The sequence below is a fragment of the Colobus angolensis genome, unplaced genomic scaffold (genome assembly GCF_000951035.1).
Source record: "Colobus angolensis palliatus isolate OR3802 unplaced genomic scaffold, Cang.pa_1.0 Scaffold174, whole genome shotgun sequence".
Lineage (NCBI taxonomy): Eukaryota > Metazoa > Chordata > Mammalia > Primates > Cercopithecidae > Colobus > Colobus angolensis.
In genome coordinates, this window is record NW_012114866.1 from 5,044,750 (window position 1) to 5,067,358 (window position 22,609).

The 22,609-nt window shown below is 35.5% G+C and overlaps 1 protein-coding gene across 1 annotated transcript in view; it reads left to right on the forward strand.

Moving 5' to 3' along the window:
• The window catches only part of DLG2 (discs, large homolog 2 (Drosophila)), a 2,293,993-nt gene that overhangs the window by 562,798 nt on the left and 1,708,586 nt on the right, over positions 1–22,609 (forward strand). Inside the window, exon 6 of the mRNA XM_011938528.1 lies at positions 7,776–7,850. Coding sequence (XP_011793918.1) covers positions 7,776–7,850 — 75 coding nt within the window. The remainder of the gene's footprint in view (positions 1–7,775; positions 7,851–22,609) is intronic.

Genomic DNA, 22,609 nt, shown 5'->3' on the forward strand with positions numbered 1-22,609 from the left:
GAAACATTTACGACCAGTGATTTCAAGTAAGTAATACCCGGCTACAGAATCAGTTTTGGCTCCCAAATTTAGTTATCTTAAATTGCTGCAGTATTTCAGACATTCTTTCCATCTTCTATATACTGACAAAAAAGTTACAAACAAAACTTAAAGTCCTTGACATTTTCTAGGCACTTTCATGTACTTTTTCTCATTTAATTTTCATAGTAAGCTTGTGAGATAAATATTGCTGTTTTATACTCAGATACAAGAATATAGACTCAGAGGAGCTAAGTGAAACAGGAGAAAGATCTCCAATTAATAAGATAGATATTAACATGTAAATTATATATTCTTTATCTTACCACTATTAGAGTATATATCAGGCCCTTGGACATATATATTATATATAAAAAATATATTATAATATTATATGATATATAATATAACATATATAATATGATATATATTATATATAGTTTATATATATTATATATATAGTTTTATAACCCTTACAATAATTCCTTAAGCTTTTATTTTATTCCTTAAGTTTTATTTTTTCCACTTTATGGATGAGAAAACTGAAACTTGCAGAGATTAAGAAATTTATCCAAAGTCACAAATGTAAAAAGTGAAAACTCTGGCATTGTAACCCGGGTCCAGTGGATTCCTCATGGTATTAAACTCTCTTCTGTACTACCTAAGATTAATGTGATTATACAATGAGCTGAGAGTGTGTGTCAAGTGCCTGGGATCTAATGGTGCTCAATGTATTATTTCATTATACATCTAGGAAATGCCTCCTGAGTCAAAGCCCATTGTCCTCTCCCCATTGATACCCTGAAATATCAAGTCACAACAGTGATTTCCATTTATCATCTTTTAATGTGGCCGGCCTGAAAACTCAGAGCCTATTCCACTCATTACTGTTAATCTCGGTAGCTAGGTGCTTAGAATATTTTAATGTGGAGTGTTTAATCTTCTTATGCACGAGTTAGCCACAGACTGCACCTCTGTCAACCTGGGCAAATGTCTGCCTGAAGTCACAAAGCATTTTGAAAAGTGTTGAGGATGACTCAGCACCATCATCACTGCCCACTGAAAACCCCTTGTTCTCAGCATCCTTTGGAGAATAGGTCGGCAGCATTTTCTTCATTTACAAAAGAGGCAAATTCATGACTTCCCAGCATGGCTTCAGTTTTAGTAAGGATTTCCTCAGAAACAAATTAGGCCAACTTATTTTAAACATCTTTTGAAGCCTGAGAAAATAAAAAGAAGCAAATGGAAGGATAAGTCCAGGAAGGGATGAAGTCATATGTTGAGGAATATGCCCAAAGTTGAATGAAAAAAGTTAACACTAACCATGAGTATATTTTGCATCTGTAATTGACACATTGAACAAGGGAATACTCATGGGATGTAATAATAGAAGTCATTTTATTTTGGGGTCCCCAGTGTTTGTTTAAAATACCTTAATGTCAGTGGTCCTTACCCTGCCCTCTAAATGAAAATGGGTATTCTCATAACTTTCCATTTACAGGAAATGAAAAGTCTGACAATCACTTATAATCACAAATACAGTCCCAATGTATTAATTAAAATTGCTCAGTCCCACATGTTAGTCAAAATTCTGAACACATTCCAGATGAAAGATTCTCTTTTTTCTACTATGGGGTCTTCAGATAGGACATCTACTTTGGGGGAAGTGGATGCCATAGACTTCTCTTTTCATCTTTTTCCTATTTACTAGTTGGATCTTTCAACTAGTAAACTTGGATCCTTCCAAGTTTGGAGCATAAGAGGGAAATAAGAAAGGGAGACAAGGAAAGTTCTTACTAAACTGGGATTGTTGTGTTTTTTGCCCTCCGGGCCTGACATATAATAACAATGATAAGAATAACCAAAAAGGAAGAGAATTACTGGCAAATAGTGCTGATTATGTATAGAAATAGTTTTAAGTGTTTTACTTATAACTTTTAAAATCTTCATAACTATGGCAAAGAGAAGTAAAGTAACTTGCCTAGGGTTACATCGCTAGCAAACAGTGGATCTGGGATTTTAATGCAGCCAGAAAATGTCTGGCTCGAGTTTTTCCCTCATGGACACTTTCATGGGTCTTTGGAAGTTTCCCCTTCTGGGCCTAAGTCTCCTGTGATGTGGATGATGCATTTCTTTAGCGTCAAGTTTTACAGCAGCCCACCCTACATGGAGGGTTGTCGTGACAGGTGTTACAATGGCTCTAGAATGAATCTTTTGCCTTAACAAACTGTGAGAATGCAGGCTAACCCAGATGAAGCCACTTCTGACTTAAGAACCAATTTGCCATGTTATCTCACTGGTTAAGCTTCTTAGGTGAGAGTCAAATTCCAGTGTAATGACCTCCTAAACCCAAGGAAGTTATGTTAAGCTCTAGGTGCAGTCCCATTGAAGTTTCTTTGGCTAATTGTAGGTGATATGTAAGACTTTTCAACCCCTCTTCAAAGAAATTCTCCCCTTTTCTAAATCTTCAGTCATCTAACTTTTGTATACCAGCATTATATTATATTTATAATAAGATTTAGGATCCTGAAGTTGGTTCTTGGTAATTTATTTGAATATTGCACACGTGGTCTAGCCTCCTTTGGAATCTCATTTTTATATCTTGGTGTCTTAGGACCTCCAATGTAGCATTTTGTGCACATATTTCCACCTATAATGTATTTTACATTAGTACATGGCAAAATTTGATTTTCTCTTTTTTTAAACATCTCACTCTGAAATTGCATATCTTTATGGCAAATTAGAAAACTAATTCAAAGAAAACCTTTATTTTGCTAAAATTTTTACATACATGTATACACACATAAATCATATTTGTATGTATATATGTATCTATAGACACATGTGGATGATGCATAATGAACATATGTGTATGTAGACACATACATACAAATATAGATACATATTATATGTCTGTATTTAGAAATATATGAAATTCATTATTTGGAGGTACTTTGGGAGTCATTTTTCCTCAAATTTTTGAAAATTTTTTTAACTCTTGATGTGCTAGAGAGTATATTAGACTAGAAGTCAGAAAAACTGTTCTAGTAATTTTAATAACAAGAATTAGCTCATAAAAATAATTTTCAAATAATTAAAGCTTTATAATTATCCATTACATTTCTAAAGTACTTTACAACTCACAGTCCATTTGCACACACATTATTGCATGTCATTTTAGTTCTGCATGCAAAAAGTCACTTAGTTCTGCTCCTTGGGCTTCATGTTTGACCTCTTTTTCTTCATCTATCAAATACTTTAGAGTCTCAGGGATGAGTAAGACAGCTGAAATGCTTGTTCAAAGATTAAACTCAGGAGGGCCTCTTGTGTGTTTCATAGGATCTGATCTGGGTCCTTCCATGTCCACTTCCTGATAGGACTCATTTATCCCACACCTAGCTGTCCATTTTGTCTTGTGAAGAAGAGATAAAGGGAAAGGCAGAAGTCAGCTCTCTGTATAGCATAAAATCATTCTTTCTCCTCAGTCCCAGGATTCTGAGGTCCAGAATTGAGAAGTTTCTTGACAAGGCCAATAATGTCTTTACTTTGCACTATCAGATGGTCCATTGAGACCTTTAGCCTGTAACGCCCTCTTCTTACACCTTCGTCTCCTTAAAACTGTGTTGGAAACCTGAAGTGTCTCTTCAACAAAGACATTCCTGAGTTACCAAGCCAGAGTTAAATACTTCCACCTTTTGCCTCAATTCCTCTGTATAATTTTCCCATACTCTTCTTAATTTCTTACTCCTGCTCCAAGAATGGCTGCATTGAATATTTTTGATCTGTCATGTAATGGTTTATTTATCCCATATCAGTAATATTGCTTTGTAACTGCATCTTTATTACTTTTTTTTTTCTTACAATAAGTACTTTTTTAGTCAGATACTGAGTCTTGATATATCCTTATTCCTAATGCAATAACTGGCACTTAGTAATTGCTCAATAAATGCTTGTTGACCAGCTACATGAATGGATGAATGGATAAATGGTCCTGTTGTTTAACCCTGTTTTAAACTCAGCACATTGTATTGTGTCTCTTAAAAAGCTGGGAGCTTTTGGTTATTATTTAAATTTTTTTTATTTGATTTGATTATTTAAATTTTTATAGCTCTAAATTTTAAATCTCTATATATACCCAATTTACCATTCATGGAGTGTATTTTGGCAAGTGAGGGATGGGTAAATGAATGAACAAATATGTATACAGTCCTATCATGCAACGCTTCGCAATACCACACCCCCACCCGGAAAAAAAAGACTCCTTTGATTATGAGGATCGTTTTACTGTGAACAGTAGAACAACAGAACCTTTCAGCTCTTACTCTGCTTTCAAAAGAACATGCTATTTTAATGAAACATTTAGGTCAAAATTTTATTTGTATGAATCATCTCTCACTCTGCCACACACAACTTTTTCTGAGGATGAATTGGCTATATAAGCCAATGTCTTATAAATGTCTATATAAGCATTTTCTAAACTCCAAAGCACTCTAACTGTGTACAAGCCCCTGATACATGAAAAAATATTCCTATGTCTTTGGAGGGATAGGATGGTTTGAGAAGAAAATCTTTAGAGTTCTCGAGGTCACTTTTCAAGTTCTTTGTAGTTACATATTTATACAATCAATCTTAGGTATAAGTGTTCAGCATATTTAGCTAATGTTCTCAGAATATTCTGGAATGAAATATGTCAAGATTCTAAAGTGAGAAACAGATAACCAAGGAAGATTAAGAGATCTGAAGACATCAACCTGTCTTAGTGTCAGAAATCAGGTAATAATAGAAGACAAAACAGAAACACACATTTCTACCTTTCTTTATCCCATGCTGAGCACTGTAGAAGTTGAAACACACCTTATTTATGCACCTGTCATATTTTGTTTCTAAAACACCAAGACCCATTGATAGTTTTGTCTCTTAAGAGGACATGTTTTTAATGGTCAGCATTGCAAATTCCCGAATCCTGGTCTAGTCACGTATCATTAATCTACAGGTATAAACATCCTGTATAGATGAATGGGAGAGAAGGGAGGAGGGAAAGCTTTATCTTTAGGGGAATTTGTCTCCAACTTCTATCTTAAATTTTTGCTTAGACAGCTAAGTTGTCCCTTGAGGGAATTCTAATGTTCTCCCTTGATTTTTGGCTTAAGAATTAACTAAGAGTTAGATATGAGAGTGTCCTTTCCCCTAGTGTTTATTCTGGTTCTAGCTGGGCTTCTAAGGAGGTGGCCTCCTACTTTTTTGAGTAGGAGGTAGGCCCAAACTCTGCTATGCCACTGTGTAGACATTGAATGTTAAAAAAAGATAAGAAGGAGAATGAAGACTTCGAGGAAAGAAGAATTTTAAATCCCTTTCCTTCTCCACCTACTGTGGTGGGTTCCTTGACCCATGTTAGATCTTGTCTTCTTTAGAAGTAGAGCGAAGTGGTAGACAAAACATGAGGTTAGGATTTTCAATAACCACACTTAAGTGGAAGGCTCTTTCGAGACCATCTAATCTAGTGGTTGTCAATCTTTGCTAGCACTGAAACTCACAGGGAAATAACCATTTCCTGTTCATACTCCCAAAACCCTAAAAGATGTCTCATCAGTAAATCAGAATGATAAATGATCTCAACTGCAGAGTACATCCCTTTGGTAGAGAAAACCAAATATTAAATTCTAGGTGGAACTATACAGTTTGAGAAAGATCTTTGGGTAAATGTGGCACTTCCTCTCTCCACATTAAATCATGGATCCAATGCAACTTTCTCATTTTACCAATGAGAAAAGTGTGGTCTAAAGTATTAAAATGAGTTTTCCAAAGTTCCACAGATAGATCAATGGGAACACTAAACTAAAATCCAAGGTTCTAACTTCTATTTCAATGTTTTTTGCTTGTCATTCAATAGGATTAAAGAATAATTTATGTTCACATGGCATCTGTCTTCAGTAGTCTTTTTTGTTTGGCCTTGTAAAATCACTGTTAATATTCTTAGTTAAAACACTTACGAGAAGACCTTAGTGTCAGAAATCAGGTAATAATATAAGACAAAACAGAAACACACATTTCCACCTTTCTTTATCTCATGCTGAGCACCGCAGAAGTTGAAACACACCATATTTATGCACCCGTCATATTTTGTGAATATGTTGTGTGTTCTAGTTAGTAGCTTTCTTGCAAATTGTGATATAATGATCTGAGGAGAATCTATATCTATTATCTGTGAATTAGGCAAGATACTAACACTGTTTCACGGATGTGACTACCAAGAGCATTTCATGGCAGCAAGCACATGGCCAAAATTAGCTTAAAATTGTGGTTATCTGACACAAGTCCAGTGTACCTTCTGTACTCTGATGCTGCTGCATATCGTATTTTGTTTCAAACAAGAAAACTGATCATGGAGATTGATGATATAAGTTTATTTTTATGATGACTTTATCCATAATCACTCATACAGCATTTTAGGGCTTAGTGATGCCTTAAAAATAGATCAACCAAATAAAGTTGCTCTAAAAAGCTTACAAATCACAGACAAAAATTTTAGTGTGATAGGAGTACTGAATTCAGTATTTTATTCAGTTAAATCAGAAATGTTACGATCATTCATTAGACAAAATCAGATTGGATGATGACATGCCTTAACACCCATTAAAGAGACAGTCTAAAATAACAGAGGCAACTTCTTATAAAAGAAAGAGCATACATGGACACCAGAGTCAGCCAGAGTCTTGCTGCGATCTCAGAGATGCTGCTGTCTAGTAGCCAAGTTGACTTTTAGCCAAGTTGCTTAACCTCTCTCAGTCTCTGTTTTCTTCACTACAAAATGAGCATGATACTCCTACTTATGTTTATTGTGGGGACTAGTAATAATGTGTCCAGAATAGTGCCTTACATATTTAATTGCTCAATAAATCACAGCTGTGGTTTTTATGGTGATTATTAATGTTATCAGTATGCCTATATTATCTCTGAGAATACAATGAAAGAGATAAAAGATAAAGCATGGCTTATTAAAATCCTTCCCCCCCTTTTAGACTAATCAGTTTTCGTTATCAAAGGAGTGGAGCAGTATTATTGGTGAAAGTAAAGCACTGTATTATATTTAAAAGCCCATTAGAAGTACATTTACAGGAATTACAACAAACGTATAACAGTTAACTAGAGATAAATTTCTTTTGTAGAAAGAAGTGCCTAGAAAATGGCTTAGAATGTCAAACTTTTGACTCCTTGAGAAAATTGTTTTATTTCTCTGCACTTCAGTTTTTGATGTGATAAGTAGGCCTCTAAGATCTGTCCCTTTCAACCCAACATTCTGGAGTTCTATGAAACACTCTAGAGAGAATCACCATCACTAGCTTGTAGTCTGGAAACAGAGACAAATAAACAGTCATTCTATACCTTGACTCATGTGATTTCACAGGAGTACAGCATGTATCAGGGTTGATTAGGAGCCTGGAAGAGAACAGTCAGCCTATGGGTTACAAGAGTTCTCAGGTGGTTGTTATTGAAGCCTGGAAGGTCATATGCTGAGACAGCCTGGTGCCAAAATAGTAGTCTTTAGAGTAATAGAAAAGGAAAAGGATAATTTCTTATCCTTTGATAAGAGTAGAAATTATGTACCTAGTTTTCTGCAGCATTGCACCAACAAAGCATTCTCTCTCTGCTATGATTATAAATAAGGTAATAAACATTGATAATAAACATGTCAGCTAGTATATATACATACTGGCACATAATAAATTGAATATAATACCATTTTTACTTATTTGCAGCAAAACCAAGGCAGATGCCCAGCCCAGAATTGTTCAGTGGAAGCCCCTGCTTGGATGCCTGTCCACCACTGTACTGTAAGTTTGATTATTCCAAGATTGGCCAGATTGAAGGATAAATGTTTTTATATTTTGGAATAATCTTAGTGGAATGAGCCAGAATGCTCTCTGAAATTTTGGAGTAGAGTAAATATTTTGCAAGGAGAAAGAATAACCTTTCAGAAAGCTTTGCATTATAAAAAATACCAGTGATTAGGGATTCCATGCATTTTGTTGGAGTCAGGATAACTTGGAAAGGGTTACTTTAAATGGGTTATTGATGAGTTAGAGTTGGAAGGTCATTAAAATGAATATATTTGCACATATATTTTTCAGGATAGCTGCATATTCAGCAATATTTGATTTTAGATGCCTTGAAGAAGGATGCTTTCTCTTTTGTCACTGTGTCAACTGCTTAATAGTGATGAGCACACAAACTTGCAATTTTCAAGTCTTCCTGGTGTAATAATAGTCTCTGCATTTGCGTAATATCTTCTACCAGAGAATTTTCCAGTGCCTTAGAAACAAACAGGTACTATGTCATTATCCTTGTGCTACAGATGGGAGATTTAAATGTAAAGGGAGTAAGAATAGTGCATCAATTGTAGCGCTGGGAACAGATCCCAGACATCCTACCTCTCCTCTCATGTACTCATGCTAGTACTCTATGCTCTGAAGGGTGTGAAGAAAGTGGCTGAATGTATGATATTCTGTAATACATGGATTGCCTAAAAGAAATGACAGTGATATCTCTTGGAATTATGTATACTGTAAATGACAGTTTGGCTCTCGTGAAATAATTTGTGTATGATGGAAATAAGAAATTAGAAAGTTACCTTTTGGACATTCTCATTTGACTCCCCTTGTAGGCAATGGAAAAGTAATATGTGGAGCTTCCTAAATATCCTTATCTATTATTGAGGTACTGGGTGCCGAAAGATACGACTGGACTAACATAGCATGTCTTACAACTACGTTAGCAGTAAGCCTGGTGGAACCTGATTTTCACTCAGATTGTGTAAGAGATTAAATTTTTCCCTCAGTTTTTGTTTATCTGTGGCAGAAAGAGAAAGTGGGATCACCTTTAGTGGAGGAGAGATGATGATGCTAAATTTTGGAGGTATTCCTGCAGTGCAGAGGGAGCCCAGACATGCTGGAGACTCAGAGAATAAAAATGTTAACATTTTGAGCAGATGGTCAGAGGAGAGTAGATACTTAGGGACTACTTATGAAAGAGAAAGGATGTGGTTTTTCTGTTTTTGTTTTTGGTTTTTATTTTTGAGACAGAGTTTTACTCTGTTGCCCAGGCTGGAGTGTAGTGGCATGATCTTGGCTCACTGCAGCCTCCGCCTCCTGAGCTCAAGTGATTCTTGTGCCTTGGCCTCCCCAAGTAGCTGGGATTACAGGTGCATGCCACCAAGCCCAGCTAATTTTTTTTGTATTTTTGGTAGATATGAGGTTTTGTCCTGTTGAACAGGCTGATCTTGAACTGAGAAAGGATGTGTTTTAATAATTTTATTATTTGTTCATAAATAGAACACTTCTTTTATTGTATCCCCAATGATATCATTTCATAATTACTGATTCCTACATCTGTTTCTCCATGGAGACAATGTATTCTTTGGGGTCCTGGTATATCCACAGCTAGTAAAATCCCTGGTACATGGCAGAAATTCTGGGAAGTTAAGTTTCAATGAGTGAATATCCTATATGTTGATTTTTCTCTTTAGTAAGTTTTTAAAAATTATTTTACAGCTCTCAGATTTCTTGGTAAAGAGGATTAATAATGGTATTTTACCATCTTAGACTGGTAGTTTCTATTTCTCCTCTTCATCGTTCTATAACACTTTTCTCTTAAGAGAATACCATAGAATACATGTTTTCAGGAATTTTGTTTTCAAGCTACAAAATTTAGTAATTTCATTCAGCTGTGTCTAGTACCATGCCAATTGCTAGAAATATAAACATGAATAAGGCAGTAATCCTACGTAAATAAAATACACTCATGTATAACATCAATAAGAATTTCTGATCCTTTAATATACTGGTAATTTCAGCCCAAAATATTAATATAAGAACTTTCACATTTTATTACTTTGTGCAGTCTTGTTGCAAGGAAGTGCATGATTAGGATTCTGTCTTTTGAATTATTATAAATCGTTCATCCTTCATTATTCCCTTGGAGTTGAACCCCTTGGGATCTGGGAATCCCAGATTAGGTCCTAGTTCTATTGTAGAACCTTAGGAACAAATAAACAACTACATTTAAGATTCTTCCTGAAGATCACAAGTCAGAGTGCTAGCATTAAAGTTTTATTCTCAGTGCTGTGGTCAGGTGACAGAACGGAAAGTAGATGTTTCTTTTTCATTTCTGTCATAGAACTGGGGGCTATTGGTTTCATAAATTTCTTTTGCTATTTACATAAAAGTAGTTATATCTCCCAGTGAAACACATATTTTCTGAAGGAGTTGTGCAGCACATACTGATCTGCTTTCTCTGCAGAGAATCCCCAATCCACAGAGGTGTGCTCCCAGTGGTCATGTTTAGATTATGTGAGCCTGCCTCTGGCCAGGACTGACTGATCCGGGGCATAGACATTTGATTCCAGCAGGACCAGTTGAATTTTTTTCCTGGGAATTTGGAATTTGTACTGGAGATATACCAAATACTGGTAGTCGTCAATATTGAATGAATCATATGAGAGAATAGTTTGGAAAAAGTTACGTGAACCTCAGCTGCTTAGACCTCTAAAGCTGCTTTGTATCTGCCCTTCTTAGGTATTATGTACTCAAAAGTCTCTTGGATTCTGTGAAATGGTCTCAATAACTTGTTAATAATCAATGTGACTTCTTTCTCAATTATTTAGTTTTTTTAAAAAATTTATTTATTTTTGATAGGGTTTGTTCTTTGATTTACTTGCAACCAAAAAGAAAAAGAAAATAGTTCAATACTACTAGTCAGCAGTTTATTGAGTCTCCCCTACAGCTAGTGTAATAAGTAGTAGTCTCAGAAAAAAGCACTAACACTGGGATTTTGATAATTTATAATCTATTTATTTCAAATATCTGACTGTAGACAACACCTGGGTATATTTAAAACATGATGAAATAATTTGATAATAACTTAATTCACCTTATAGAATAAAAAATATGCGCAGTCGAGTCTACAATTAACATACACATTTATATAACCGAAAGCTATGTATGATATGTATGAAATTCTGGTATTAATGTTCATTTTATCATCTCTCCAGAAATAATGAAAATCTTTGCCTTGTACTTAAGAGAAGTCTTGGCTGTCTTAAATTCTCCAAGGACTGAAGCAAGTTATAAATAAATTAATACATACTTACATGCCTAATAAATTGATAGTCTCTATTATCCTTGTGCATTTTTCAAATTCAGTTTATTCTCTCCTACATTCCTTTCTCGACTGTCCTATTCTTGCTCTTTGTTGTTCTATTCTGGAATGATTGTATCCTCATAATTAGGCTGTATTACATTTTGCAAAAAAAGCCTTGGTTTTCATGTCTGCATTTGCCCCAAGTTCATTTTGAGTGCAGAGCTTTTATCATTGGATTTCTGGCTTCTCCAGATTGCTTTGCAAATGTCTGTCACCAGTTACATATTGTCTTGACAATGGCGTCTATTAATTACTTGTTCTCTCTCTTCCTGGATTTTTTTTTTTTTTTCAAGACTTGTCCTTTTAGTAGTAACTGTAATGTACAGATTGGGGTTTGAGCAGAAAAGAAATTTTACTCCCCAATAATTATTTAGAAACATGGACATAATTAAACTTTCTGATTACATGAAATATCTTTTCCCTAGTGAAAAGTGTGCCAGTTTAATTGTTTCTCCCCCATGTGTGGCTATATTAATCACTAGAATGATAGCCTTCCTTACCCTTACGTTTTAAATTTAAATTGATTATATGCCTCATTGGTTTGTATGACTATGAGTATGAACACAGTAGCTACCTGAGCTTCTGCCATCTGCAAACAATTGAGAAGATGCCCACAGGTTCTAGGACTCAGCTGAAGAAAGATAGCTCTCTGAATCTGAGTGAACTAGGCTAAGAATTAGCATTTGGCACTTGGAATTAAAGAACTTTAGATTTGACCAGCTCTAAGAAGCTTGAGTGGCTGCTGCATTTTAGAGCATGTTTGTGAACCACTCAGTATGGCTATGGCCCATGCATAGATTTCATCATTTTAAGGAATATCCCCAAACCCAATTCTGAATCTCCTCAATTCTTAGTTATTAGGTATACTCAGAAATGGCTGTAATGTGTGATTTTATCAATTAGACTTACAAAATATAAATACACATGATTTGGCTACAAAAATTCTTTTTCGTTGCACATTTGCACACCCCTTAGTTACTGGAAATTAACGCTAGGAAAAGAGTTTCTAAAAGCTAAGTTGACTGCTGTTATGGAACTTAAAGATATTGCTATATCTGTATGTTTCTATCACTATATAATACTATCAGCAGATATGTGAAATATTTTCAAATGTAAGCATTTATAAATTAGAACACTGAATTCTGAATACGTCAACTCTCATTTACTTATTCAAGAAGTAGTTGCTGAACATGTATTTTAACTGACCCTTGGATTTCTCAATGTATAGCAGAAAACAATATGTATAAATAAATCATAATTATACTTGGCAACACATTATTTAATAATGGTCTATAAAAAGCACTATGAATTTTCCAAATGGGAAGTTGCCTTAAGATGGATTTTGGAAGACAAAAGATGTAATATTTGGTCATAGTTAAGGGTACATCCTTTAGAATTGAATGAGATCTGTGTTAAAGTATTAACTCTTCCACTAGTCAGTGGAAAGAGTAAAGTATTACTCTTCTCCTAGTAAGCTGTATGACCTTGGACAATTTACCTAATCTGAGTTTATGCACACAACAGGATATTTTGAGATTTACATGAAATAATACATAGTAAGTGTTAACGTAGCACCTGGCACATAGTTAAGTGCTTAGTAATTGCTGGAAGGAAAGAAAGAAAAGGATAGATCATTCCAGAAGGGAGTGCATGGGGCAGGATAAATTGGTGAGAAAGAGCGTAAAAAACAGACAATAACCCAATAGTAAATCACGGGTACTCATTTAGACCTATTTAGGAGAACCTTTTCTGGAAAAAGTTTCTAGGAGCTAATATACAACTCTTTAAGACTTTGAAAGCAGAATCTTGCGATTCTTGAAAAAAAAAACTTTTTGTTCTCTGACAGGCAGGAACCGATGATATAGGAGTGTCATATTAATGGGAGCTATTTATATTCTCAGTCATTTTCATTTTTGTTTGTATATAGCCATTTTCAAGGAGTGGGGCCAGGTTTTCCTTTTTGTTTAAAAACACTTTAACATCTTCCTACTATGTGTCTCTAGATTATGAAAGTAATTTCTTTTATGGGAAATCAGTAAAAACAGATGCTTCTCTTAGAAACCAGAGGAGATGTTCTTTAAAGTGTTAATTGTTCCAGCATGCTCTCCGAGACTGCCTCATATTACCCACAGTCAGGATCATTCAATCTAATTGAAACCAGTTAATACAATGTGCACAAGCTATTCTGCAGTAATCCTAAAAGTTTTTTTTTGTTTTTCTTATTTTTGTAGCTCCTCCCAACCTTTTTGTTCCCAGAATGCATTGTGTGACCTAATTTGGTATACACCCTACATAAATACCCAGACCATGGCACTCAGAAGCATATAACCCAGTTATAAAATAGTGTTGTGTCTGCTCTCTGGGTGTTTCCAGAGCTTCTATGAAGACAGCACCCTCTGGACTAACTCTGCGGCTGGGAAATTCGACCCAGAATGGCTTTGAAGAGTTGTCTTTCCAAAGACTACATACAATTTTTATTTTTTAGGGCAAGGTTTTCATGCTATCAGCAGTCCCCTTATAAATTGAAGCCAGGATATTATCAGATGATCATAGCTTTAGGAAAATTGCAGAAAATTGCAGCGTACAGGAACTTAAATTGGTGGGCAGTGGGATTAGAGTACATCTGGCCATATAGGTGGTAGCCATAGGTTTGGAAAAGAATCCAGAGGGGAAATTATCTCAGAAAAGGCATGATGTACTTTAAGAAATGTGAGTTCTGTGGAGTGTCTCTAATTTCATTTTTGCTGTAGTCGGGGGCTCTTAATCAATGAAAGTACAAAGAAGACGAGATTGATAGAATGGATATGTTGCTCTTTTCCCTAAGCTCTGCCCCTTATAGCATTTTAAACTTACACCCGTTTCCTCTCTAGTTTTAAAGACTCTGCTGGGAACGGCAATACTCATATAAAACAATTTTGTTACACTGATCTTTGAAATATGCCCAGAAAGGGAACCCACAGTATTTATGGAGGGGGGCATTGGTTCATGGGAAAGATGAAAGGGCACTCCCAGTGCGCACACATAAAACCTACACAGTAAATAAAACAGAAGACACATAGACATGTATTCAGCATGCCCTGAGCAAAGAAATGGAGGATGCAAGCCCTAAGGCTGCTGGCAAGATCTGCGAAACTAAATGGAGGAATAGTGAATAGACACATAGTAAAATTGAGGTCATCAAAGTTTATGCTCAGTGCCCCCAGCTTCCTCTTTCTCTAATTTTTAATATTTTCCGTAGAATTTCCTCTTTATTCAACTTGACTGATTTGGGGACCTCAATATTGACTCACCTCTTTCTACTTTCTCTCTTTTTTTGCCATTCAGCCAAAGATCTGATAGAACACTGAATGAATATAAAACTTTATGACATTCTTCCTATGAGTATTTGGGATTTTTTTGTTAATGTATCTCTTATTGTTGGTTTCCACCAGTTTTTTTTTTTTGTTTTCTTTTTTGTTTTTTTTTTTTTGTAATGCTGTAACAGGTTCTCTGGAATATAATTCACATACCATACAACTCACCCATTTATAGTTTACAATTCAATGATTGTTAGTTCTTTCACAGAGTTGTACAAATGTCACTCCCATCAATTTTGGGACATTTCTGGGAAATTTTCATGACCCTAAAAGAAGCCCCACATCCATTAGCAGTCATTTCCCATTCTCCTCCCAGCTCTTATAAATCACTAATATACTTTCTGTTTCTATGGATTTGCCTTTTCTAGATATTTCCTATAAGTGGAAGTACGTAATATGCAGACTTTGTGACGGCTTTTTTCACTTAGCCTAATTTTTCCAAGGTTCATCCATGTTGTACCATGCATTATTTTTCATTGTATGGGTATACCTTATTTTGTTTATCCATTCATCAGTTGATAGACATTTGGATTGTTTCCACTTTTTGATGTTATGAATAATGCTACTATGAATATTTTTGTGCAAGTTTTTGCATGGACATGTACTTTCAATTCTCTTGGGTATATGCCTAGGAGTGAAATTTTTGGGTCATATGCTAACTCTATGTTTAACTTTTTGAGGCACTCTCAAACTGTTTCCCATAACATTTGCACCATTTTACATTCCTTCTAGCAATATATGAAGGTTTTAATTTTTCTACAGTTTCACAAACACTCATTATTACCTATCTTTTGTATTATAACAATCCTAATAGATGTCAGGTAGTATCTCATTTTGGTTTTGATTTTGAATTATCTATTGATTAGTGATGTTACCATGTTTTCATGTACTTGTTACCACTTATCTTCTTTGTAAAAATGTCTACTAAGATCCTTCACCTATTTTTTAATGCTTTTGTCTTTTTATTATTGAGTTGTAAGAGTTATTTATATGTTCTGGTTATTAGTCCCTTATCAGATATGTGATTTGCAGATATTTTCTCCTGTAGGTTATCTTTTTACTTTTTGGTAATGGCATTTGAAGCATAACATTTTTACATTTTCATAAAGTCTAATTTATCTTTTTTGGTCATCTGTATTTTTGATGCTATATCTGAAAAGGCTTGGCATAACCCAAGGTCACAAAGATTTCCTTCTACATTTTCTTTTAAAAGTTTTATAGTTTTAGCTTTTGCATTTAGGTCTGTCATCAATTTTGAGTTAGTCTCTGTATATAGTATATATGGATATCCAAGTGTCACGGCATTATTTGTTGAAAAATCTATTCTTTCCTCCATCGAGTTGTCTCCTCCCTTCTGTTGAAAATCAACTGACTGTAACTATAACTGTCTATTTATGGACTTTCAACTCTGTTTGAGTAATCTTTGTGTCTATCCTTTGCCAGTGCCACACTGTCTTGACTACTGTAGCTTTGTAGTAAGTTTGAAATTTGGTAGTGTGAGATGCCAACTCTGTTCTTTTCCAAGATTGTTTTGGCTATTCTGGGTCCCTTGCATTTTTGCATGAATTTTAGGATTAACTTATGAATTTCTGCAAAAACCCTGCTGGGATTTTCATAGAGAGTTCATTGACTCTGTAGATCAATTTGAGGAATATTGCTTTGTTTATCAATATTAAATCTTCTGATCCATGAATGTCCTTCCATTTATTTGGGTCTTCTTTAAATTTTTCTAAAATGTTTTATAGATTTTGGGATACAAGTTTTGCCCTTCTTTTGCTAAATTTAATCCAAAGTATTTTATTCTTTTCAATGCTATTGTAAACAAAGTTGTTTTCTTAATTCCACTTTTACATTGGTCATTCTAGTGTATAGAAATAAAATGAGCTTTTGTTAATTGATCTTGTATCAGCAACCTTACCAAACTTACTAGTTCTAATAGCTTTTTAGATAATTTAATAGGATTTTCTATATGCTATATGAGACTATGTCATGTGCAAATAGAGAAAGTTTTACTTCTTCCTTTCTAATCAGGATGCCTTTTATTTAATTTTCTTGCCCAACTGGTGTGGGTAGAATCTTCAGTACAGTGTTAAATAAAATTAGTACGAGCAGACCTCCTTGACTTTAGATGGAAAGTATTCAGTCTTTCATCACTGAACATGATGTTAACTGTCCAAATTTTTGTAGATGTCCTTTATCAAGTTGAGGAAGTTCCCTTAATTACTAATGTTGGTTGTTTTTATTATGAAAGGGGAATTTTTGTTTGTTTCTTTTGGTATTTGTTTTTAATTCTTAAAACTTTCATTTGCTAAAATAATGTATTGGCTTTCTATTGAGAATATTAAGAAGTCCTTTTCTAGGATTCCTGAGAGCATAATCTACCTACTCATAATCCATGCCTGACTTTCTCTGGGCTATTTTTCTATAACACAGAACCATTAAAGATTCTGGGTTGCACATTTCTTTGGGGAGCCAGAATGAGTTCTTTGGATTCCCAATTTGGCTCTGTTTCTGATATTGTTTACTATCTCTATAGGCAAATTGATGCTCCTGAGTTTGCTGTAAAAATGATGAATTTAGAAGAGGTTTTTTTTTTTTTTTTTTCCTATTAGCTATTCTTTGTATCATGGAGGATGCCACATGGATTCTATGCATTGCAGTTTGACAATATTGGAGTGTTGAACAACCATCTTGGCAGCCACAAAAGCACATTTGAAGGTCTTTCTTCACAGTATTGTTGGAACTGCTAATCTCATCTTACTTATTTGGAGAAGACCATGTATATAGCCACTGTATAAAGAGGGTTACAAGACTGACTATTTAGAAATTCAGCATGACCTACCATTCAGAACTGAAGGAATTTTAATAATGGGCTTTCTTTAAGGGGTTGCTAGGCTCTATCTTTCTGCTTCTTGGTTTCATCCTTTGTTGCAGTAATTGAATATGAAATGTTCTCCCAGAGATGGTCTCATGACACAGCTGTATGCTACAGCATTATTTTTTCACAGGTTTGTACAAGGCTACTAACAGAACATGGTGATTCAACAATTTGTAAGCTATTAGGAGTACAAAATGCCATAATGGAATGGATTCATAGTTTTTCCAATTCAAGAGTTCTGTTTCTGTGTCTAAAAAAGTCCCTGGAAGAATGGAGTATTTATTCTCTCTAACATCAGCTTACAGGAGCTTGGGCTGTACACAATATTTTACTTATTTAATACCCAAAAATCTCAATTATGTAGCATAAACTGAGAAATACTAAAAATGGCATTGAAGTGGACTAAATCAGTATTTCAGTGCTCACAACTAATTTACTGATAACTTATTCTATGATTTTACTGTATTCTTAATATTTCTTAGGCATACACGTTTGAACATGAGAGACCCATAATGCCTTACAGAGACTTTTCAGCTATGTCTCATATAATCATGGCATTTTATTACTAAACCCAGTAGAAAATCCAGGTAATGAGAGCAGGTGTATGGAAATTCCAGAGAGGACATTGCTGAAGCCTGCTATATTGGCAGTCAAGAGAAGTGGCATCTGACAGCGAGCAAAGAAAGAAGTGTTAAAAGCAATAACAAGTTCTTATACTCTATCAGATAATTTGGTTGTGGGTCACTGGAATATTACAACCTTATACCTTGACTGACATTAGTAAATGTTGGTCATGAGTCAACACATAAAAAACTAAAATTATTTCAAAAGCTGTTTTGGAGAAGACATCAGAATTACCTTTGTGTCTTCTAACTGTAGCTACCAAAAACATTTGCAAATTAAAAAATCATTCAAAATACAAAAATATATAATGCTCCAATAACCTTAATTCTCAGGAAGATTCACATTTTTGAGCCTCTCTTTGACAGTTCTTAGATGACCAGATGGCTGGCACGTTTCAGTTTATATAAACTCTCAGAGTAGCAGATTTTTCTGTTCTCTAACCTAAGTAACTGAGGCATTGGCTTGAGTTTGTGGTGGAGACGGTAGTGGTGTTGAAGGAAGGAGAGACTTATGGCAAAGCAGAGAGCCCTGGTAATGTGTGCAAGGAGATTTGCCTTGGGTGGTGTACTGTTACTGGTTATTAACAGTGCATTGACATGTACTAGCATTACTTGGGCTTTTCAGAGTAGATAAACCTTCGTCCTTTTGATCTTTTTGACCATCACTTAAGATGGGCATACTGCATTGAAGTAAGGACATGGGTTTTGGAGTCAAGCAGAACTTGTTAAAATCGTCTTTTTCTCACCAGCTATATGACATTTCAATATCTCTTTGCCTTACTTTCCTCATTTATGAAATAAAAATAATAATAATTACCTACCTTGAAAGATTATTTTCAGAATTAGAGACAACATATGTATATGCCTAAATCAGTTCCCTGTTGCATAGTAGGTGCTCAATTTATGTTAACTTTATTGTTATTATTATATTATTATTATTAGCACTAGAGAACTCTGAAGATGGTTGCATTTTAAATCTATGTTGCCTCTCAAAGGCACTTGAGCAATGAACTCTCTCACAACTTGTCTTACTTCCAGTTACCTCAGATAGTGTAAGATATAACTGAAATGTATGGAGTTTAGATGTTTATATGAGTTAATTTACTTAATAAGAGCATAGAATTTAATTTTTTTCTGACAGTGATTTCTTTTACAATTTCTGTATCTTTGAAAGGTATTTCCTAACTCAAAACCATTGCTACATTTCATTTTGGCTGCTTGAGTTCGTTAAAGGTATTTTTGGAAAATAGGTTCTAGCCTTTGGTGATGAAGGAGCCTCTAGAAGTGCAAGTGATTGATTTGGTTATGGAGTGCCACGTAAAGTGCAATTATAATGATTTTTTTCTAGAGACAAAGTAGATGAATGTCTTATGAACTCTCCTGGGCCTCTCTCCCTAACTATCATGTTCTCTTTTATCTGGTATTGTTAGATCACTGCGGAACAAACACAGACACCATCAAGTGCTCTTAATTTGGGTATCGGTGGGGCTATTTATAGACCAGCTACAGATATGGAGACGTTAATGACAGTTCTTCCAAACGAATAATCCCACTTGAAAACATCTTACTGCATATATCTCTTTAAGGAAGCTTTTCCTACAACATTCAGGAGATGGGTACTTTACACAATTTAATGTTAAAATAGAAGGCCATACAACATATGAACAGGAGTATACTCTTAGTAATAATTATTATAGACTTAAAAATATTTATTCTTTGTGTTTTTCTGTACTTATAAATTATCTATATCAAAACTAGAAATTCAAGGAAATAACAAAGAAATGTTATTAACGTGCCTGAATTATATAAAACAGATATGGAGGCTTTCTTGTCAATGGCTTCCTTGCATCTGCTTACTGTTCTGACTTTTTGTGCTGCTTTTCTGATTGTGCTCATACTATGCTCAGACTCGCCTCCTTAGATTTAGCCTCAGGTAGTCCAGGCAGGGAAAGCTATTCCACAAGGCCATGTCTGCAGCTACAGCCAGCTTCCTACTACCAATGCAAAGCAGGACTCAATGCCAAACTTCATGAAGCAGCCTCCAGCTACACAAGAGCTCTGCGGATTTGTAGAAAATGTTTGGACAAACTTTGGCCCGAAGAAAACTTTTAACAGCACTTGACACAAGAATGGAACATTAATTGCTGTAGCTCCTCAAGGAGGTCCTATTTGGCAGCAGGCAACATAGTCCTTTACCTGCCTTATAAAATTATAAGCCTAGATTAATGTACTGACTCCCTTGATTCAGCAACAAGAGGCATAACAAATGCAGCTGATCAAGATCCCAAACCTGAGTGTGACTGGAGCAGATGGAGAAGGGATAGCAGTGAGGGAAAATATGTATAAACATTTGAATATTTCATTTGCTGACCCATATATTTTCACCTAACTCAGAACAAACACCTAATTAAAATAATTAATGGCATTCATGTCTGAATTGGCTAAACCTATCAACCTATGGTAAAAAAATAAGCATGATAATTGATCTTGAAGGCTATTTCAGTTTACATTTTGTAGAAGCAAAAATTTTGCATAATTTAATATTCACATTTAAATATATCCTCTCTCTAAAGATGCTAATACTCTGTTGAAAGATTCAGTTTGTTTCTGCAATGGATTTGGTCATACACCATTGTTCTTTAAGTTGTATCAGCATTTACATTAAAAAGTTGTACTCTGTTTATAACTTGGATGCAAAAATGCATTCTGGGCTAAAACTTAATGTCTAAAATCTTTGTCCAAAAGCAGTTTTTTAAAGTACACATGGAATGGCAGTTTTATGACTCTCTGAAAGCTTGAGGTCTATAGGAAGATCTATACAAAACAAAAAAAGAATCTCATCTAATCCAGTCCCTGTGCATTTGGACAGCGCACAGAATCTGGAAAGAAACTGGGCTGTGGAAGGGAATACAATCCTCTCTGTCACCAAACTGGAGAATCAAGGTACTTACGTTTTATTCTTGGTTACACTATGTGAGGTACACTGGAAAGAGAATGGACTTTGAAGTCACTCGGTACTGGGTTAAAATCCTATCTTCACTGCTTACTTAATTTGGGAAATGTCTTAACCTCTTTGAGTCATCTCTGTGATTGAATGAGATGATGAAAGTAAAACTGCAGCGCACACTCTCTTCAGTCCTTATGATTTGTAGTTTGAAGCTATTCATTGGTTTCGTATCCGTTGATTAGGGTACTTATTCTAGGAGCTTATTTTTAAAGAATGTCTTTCCTTTCATGTATGTTGCCCAAACATAAAACATTAAGTCAAACAAATGATAAAACTAATTCTACTCTACCCCTAAAGAGGGCAAAATATTGCATGCAGTGTAAGGACAACTCACATAATTTTAGAGCAAAGAGAAAATCACCACTTTCCTCCTCCAAAATCCCCAGTCCAGGGACTTTCTTAGCCTTCTGCAGCCTTATACTATGTATACAGAATAAGCTAAAACTGTCTTCAGTCATCATGACCAGACATCTGGTAAGGCTGTGGCTGAGGAGAGCCCTTGGCAACAGAAATATATGCTTTTTGTAGGACACAGGGAAATCTTCTCTTTACAAGTGTCTGAAGAAAAAACAATAGAAAAGAGGGAAAATGTTAAATTTCTTGTCCTCAGAACTGTTCTCTTGCCCATAGCTAGTTCTTCATTGCAACCATCGTTAAACAGCCTGAGTCTTCTATAGCTCATCACCATTATTCATTTTGCTCATTCAAATCTGTGTATACATCTATCTTCCCTCCTTTATTAATTCAATATATATTTACAGGGTGCCTGCTATGTCCCAGGCATGGTTCTGAGAGGTGAAGGCAGCTGAGCTTTTGGGTCAGGTGGGGACTTGGAGAATTTTTGTTAGTCTTGCTATTCTGAGGAGGGATCCTAAAATTCCAGATAGTCCCCCATCTGACAGGGCTTTGGGCAAAAATTATGTCTTTCTGATTGATGAGCCCGGATGCCTAAAGAAGGGAACAGAGTCCTGAGGTTTATACTAGAAATCATTCTTATACGAGAAACTAGAAAAGCACCAGAGACAGGGAGTGGTTTTTAGAAGCTGAACTAGCCTCAGAGAAGAGAGGTGAGAGAAAGTTTGTCTGACAGGCGTTAGGACCTAGGAGGCAAGGGTCAGGATAGATGGGCGAGTCTTGTTTGGGCAACATGACTTTGAGAGTTCCGCTCATGGCCACAAGGTCAATCAACTTGTTGTCAGGATCCCGGAGCTGAATAGCTTTCCTCTCTGTAGACTCTCAGCTCAGCCCAGAGGTACAGGAAAAGAGAAAGGTGGTTCCAGGCAAACCAACGGTCCCAACTTGGAAGAGTCCGGCGTTGCTAGTGAGCCCTTTCCCAGAAAGCCTGACACCCATGTGTTTAGTCTGGCAGCTGTGCTAGTGGCTTTTAACTGGCCGACTGGTGTCCGGTATTTAGCCCCCAAATTCTAAAGAGAAATAGGACAGAATAGCAAGCAAAAGGGGTCTGATGGTAGTCACTGCTTGGCGATAGGCGATAGTCCCTTCGTGGTTGCCAAAATGTGTCCCTTCATGG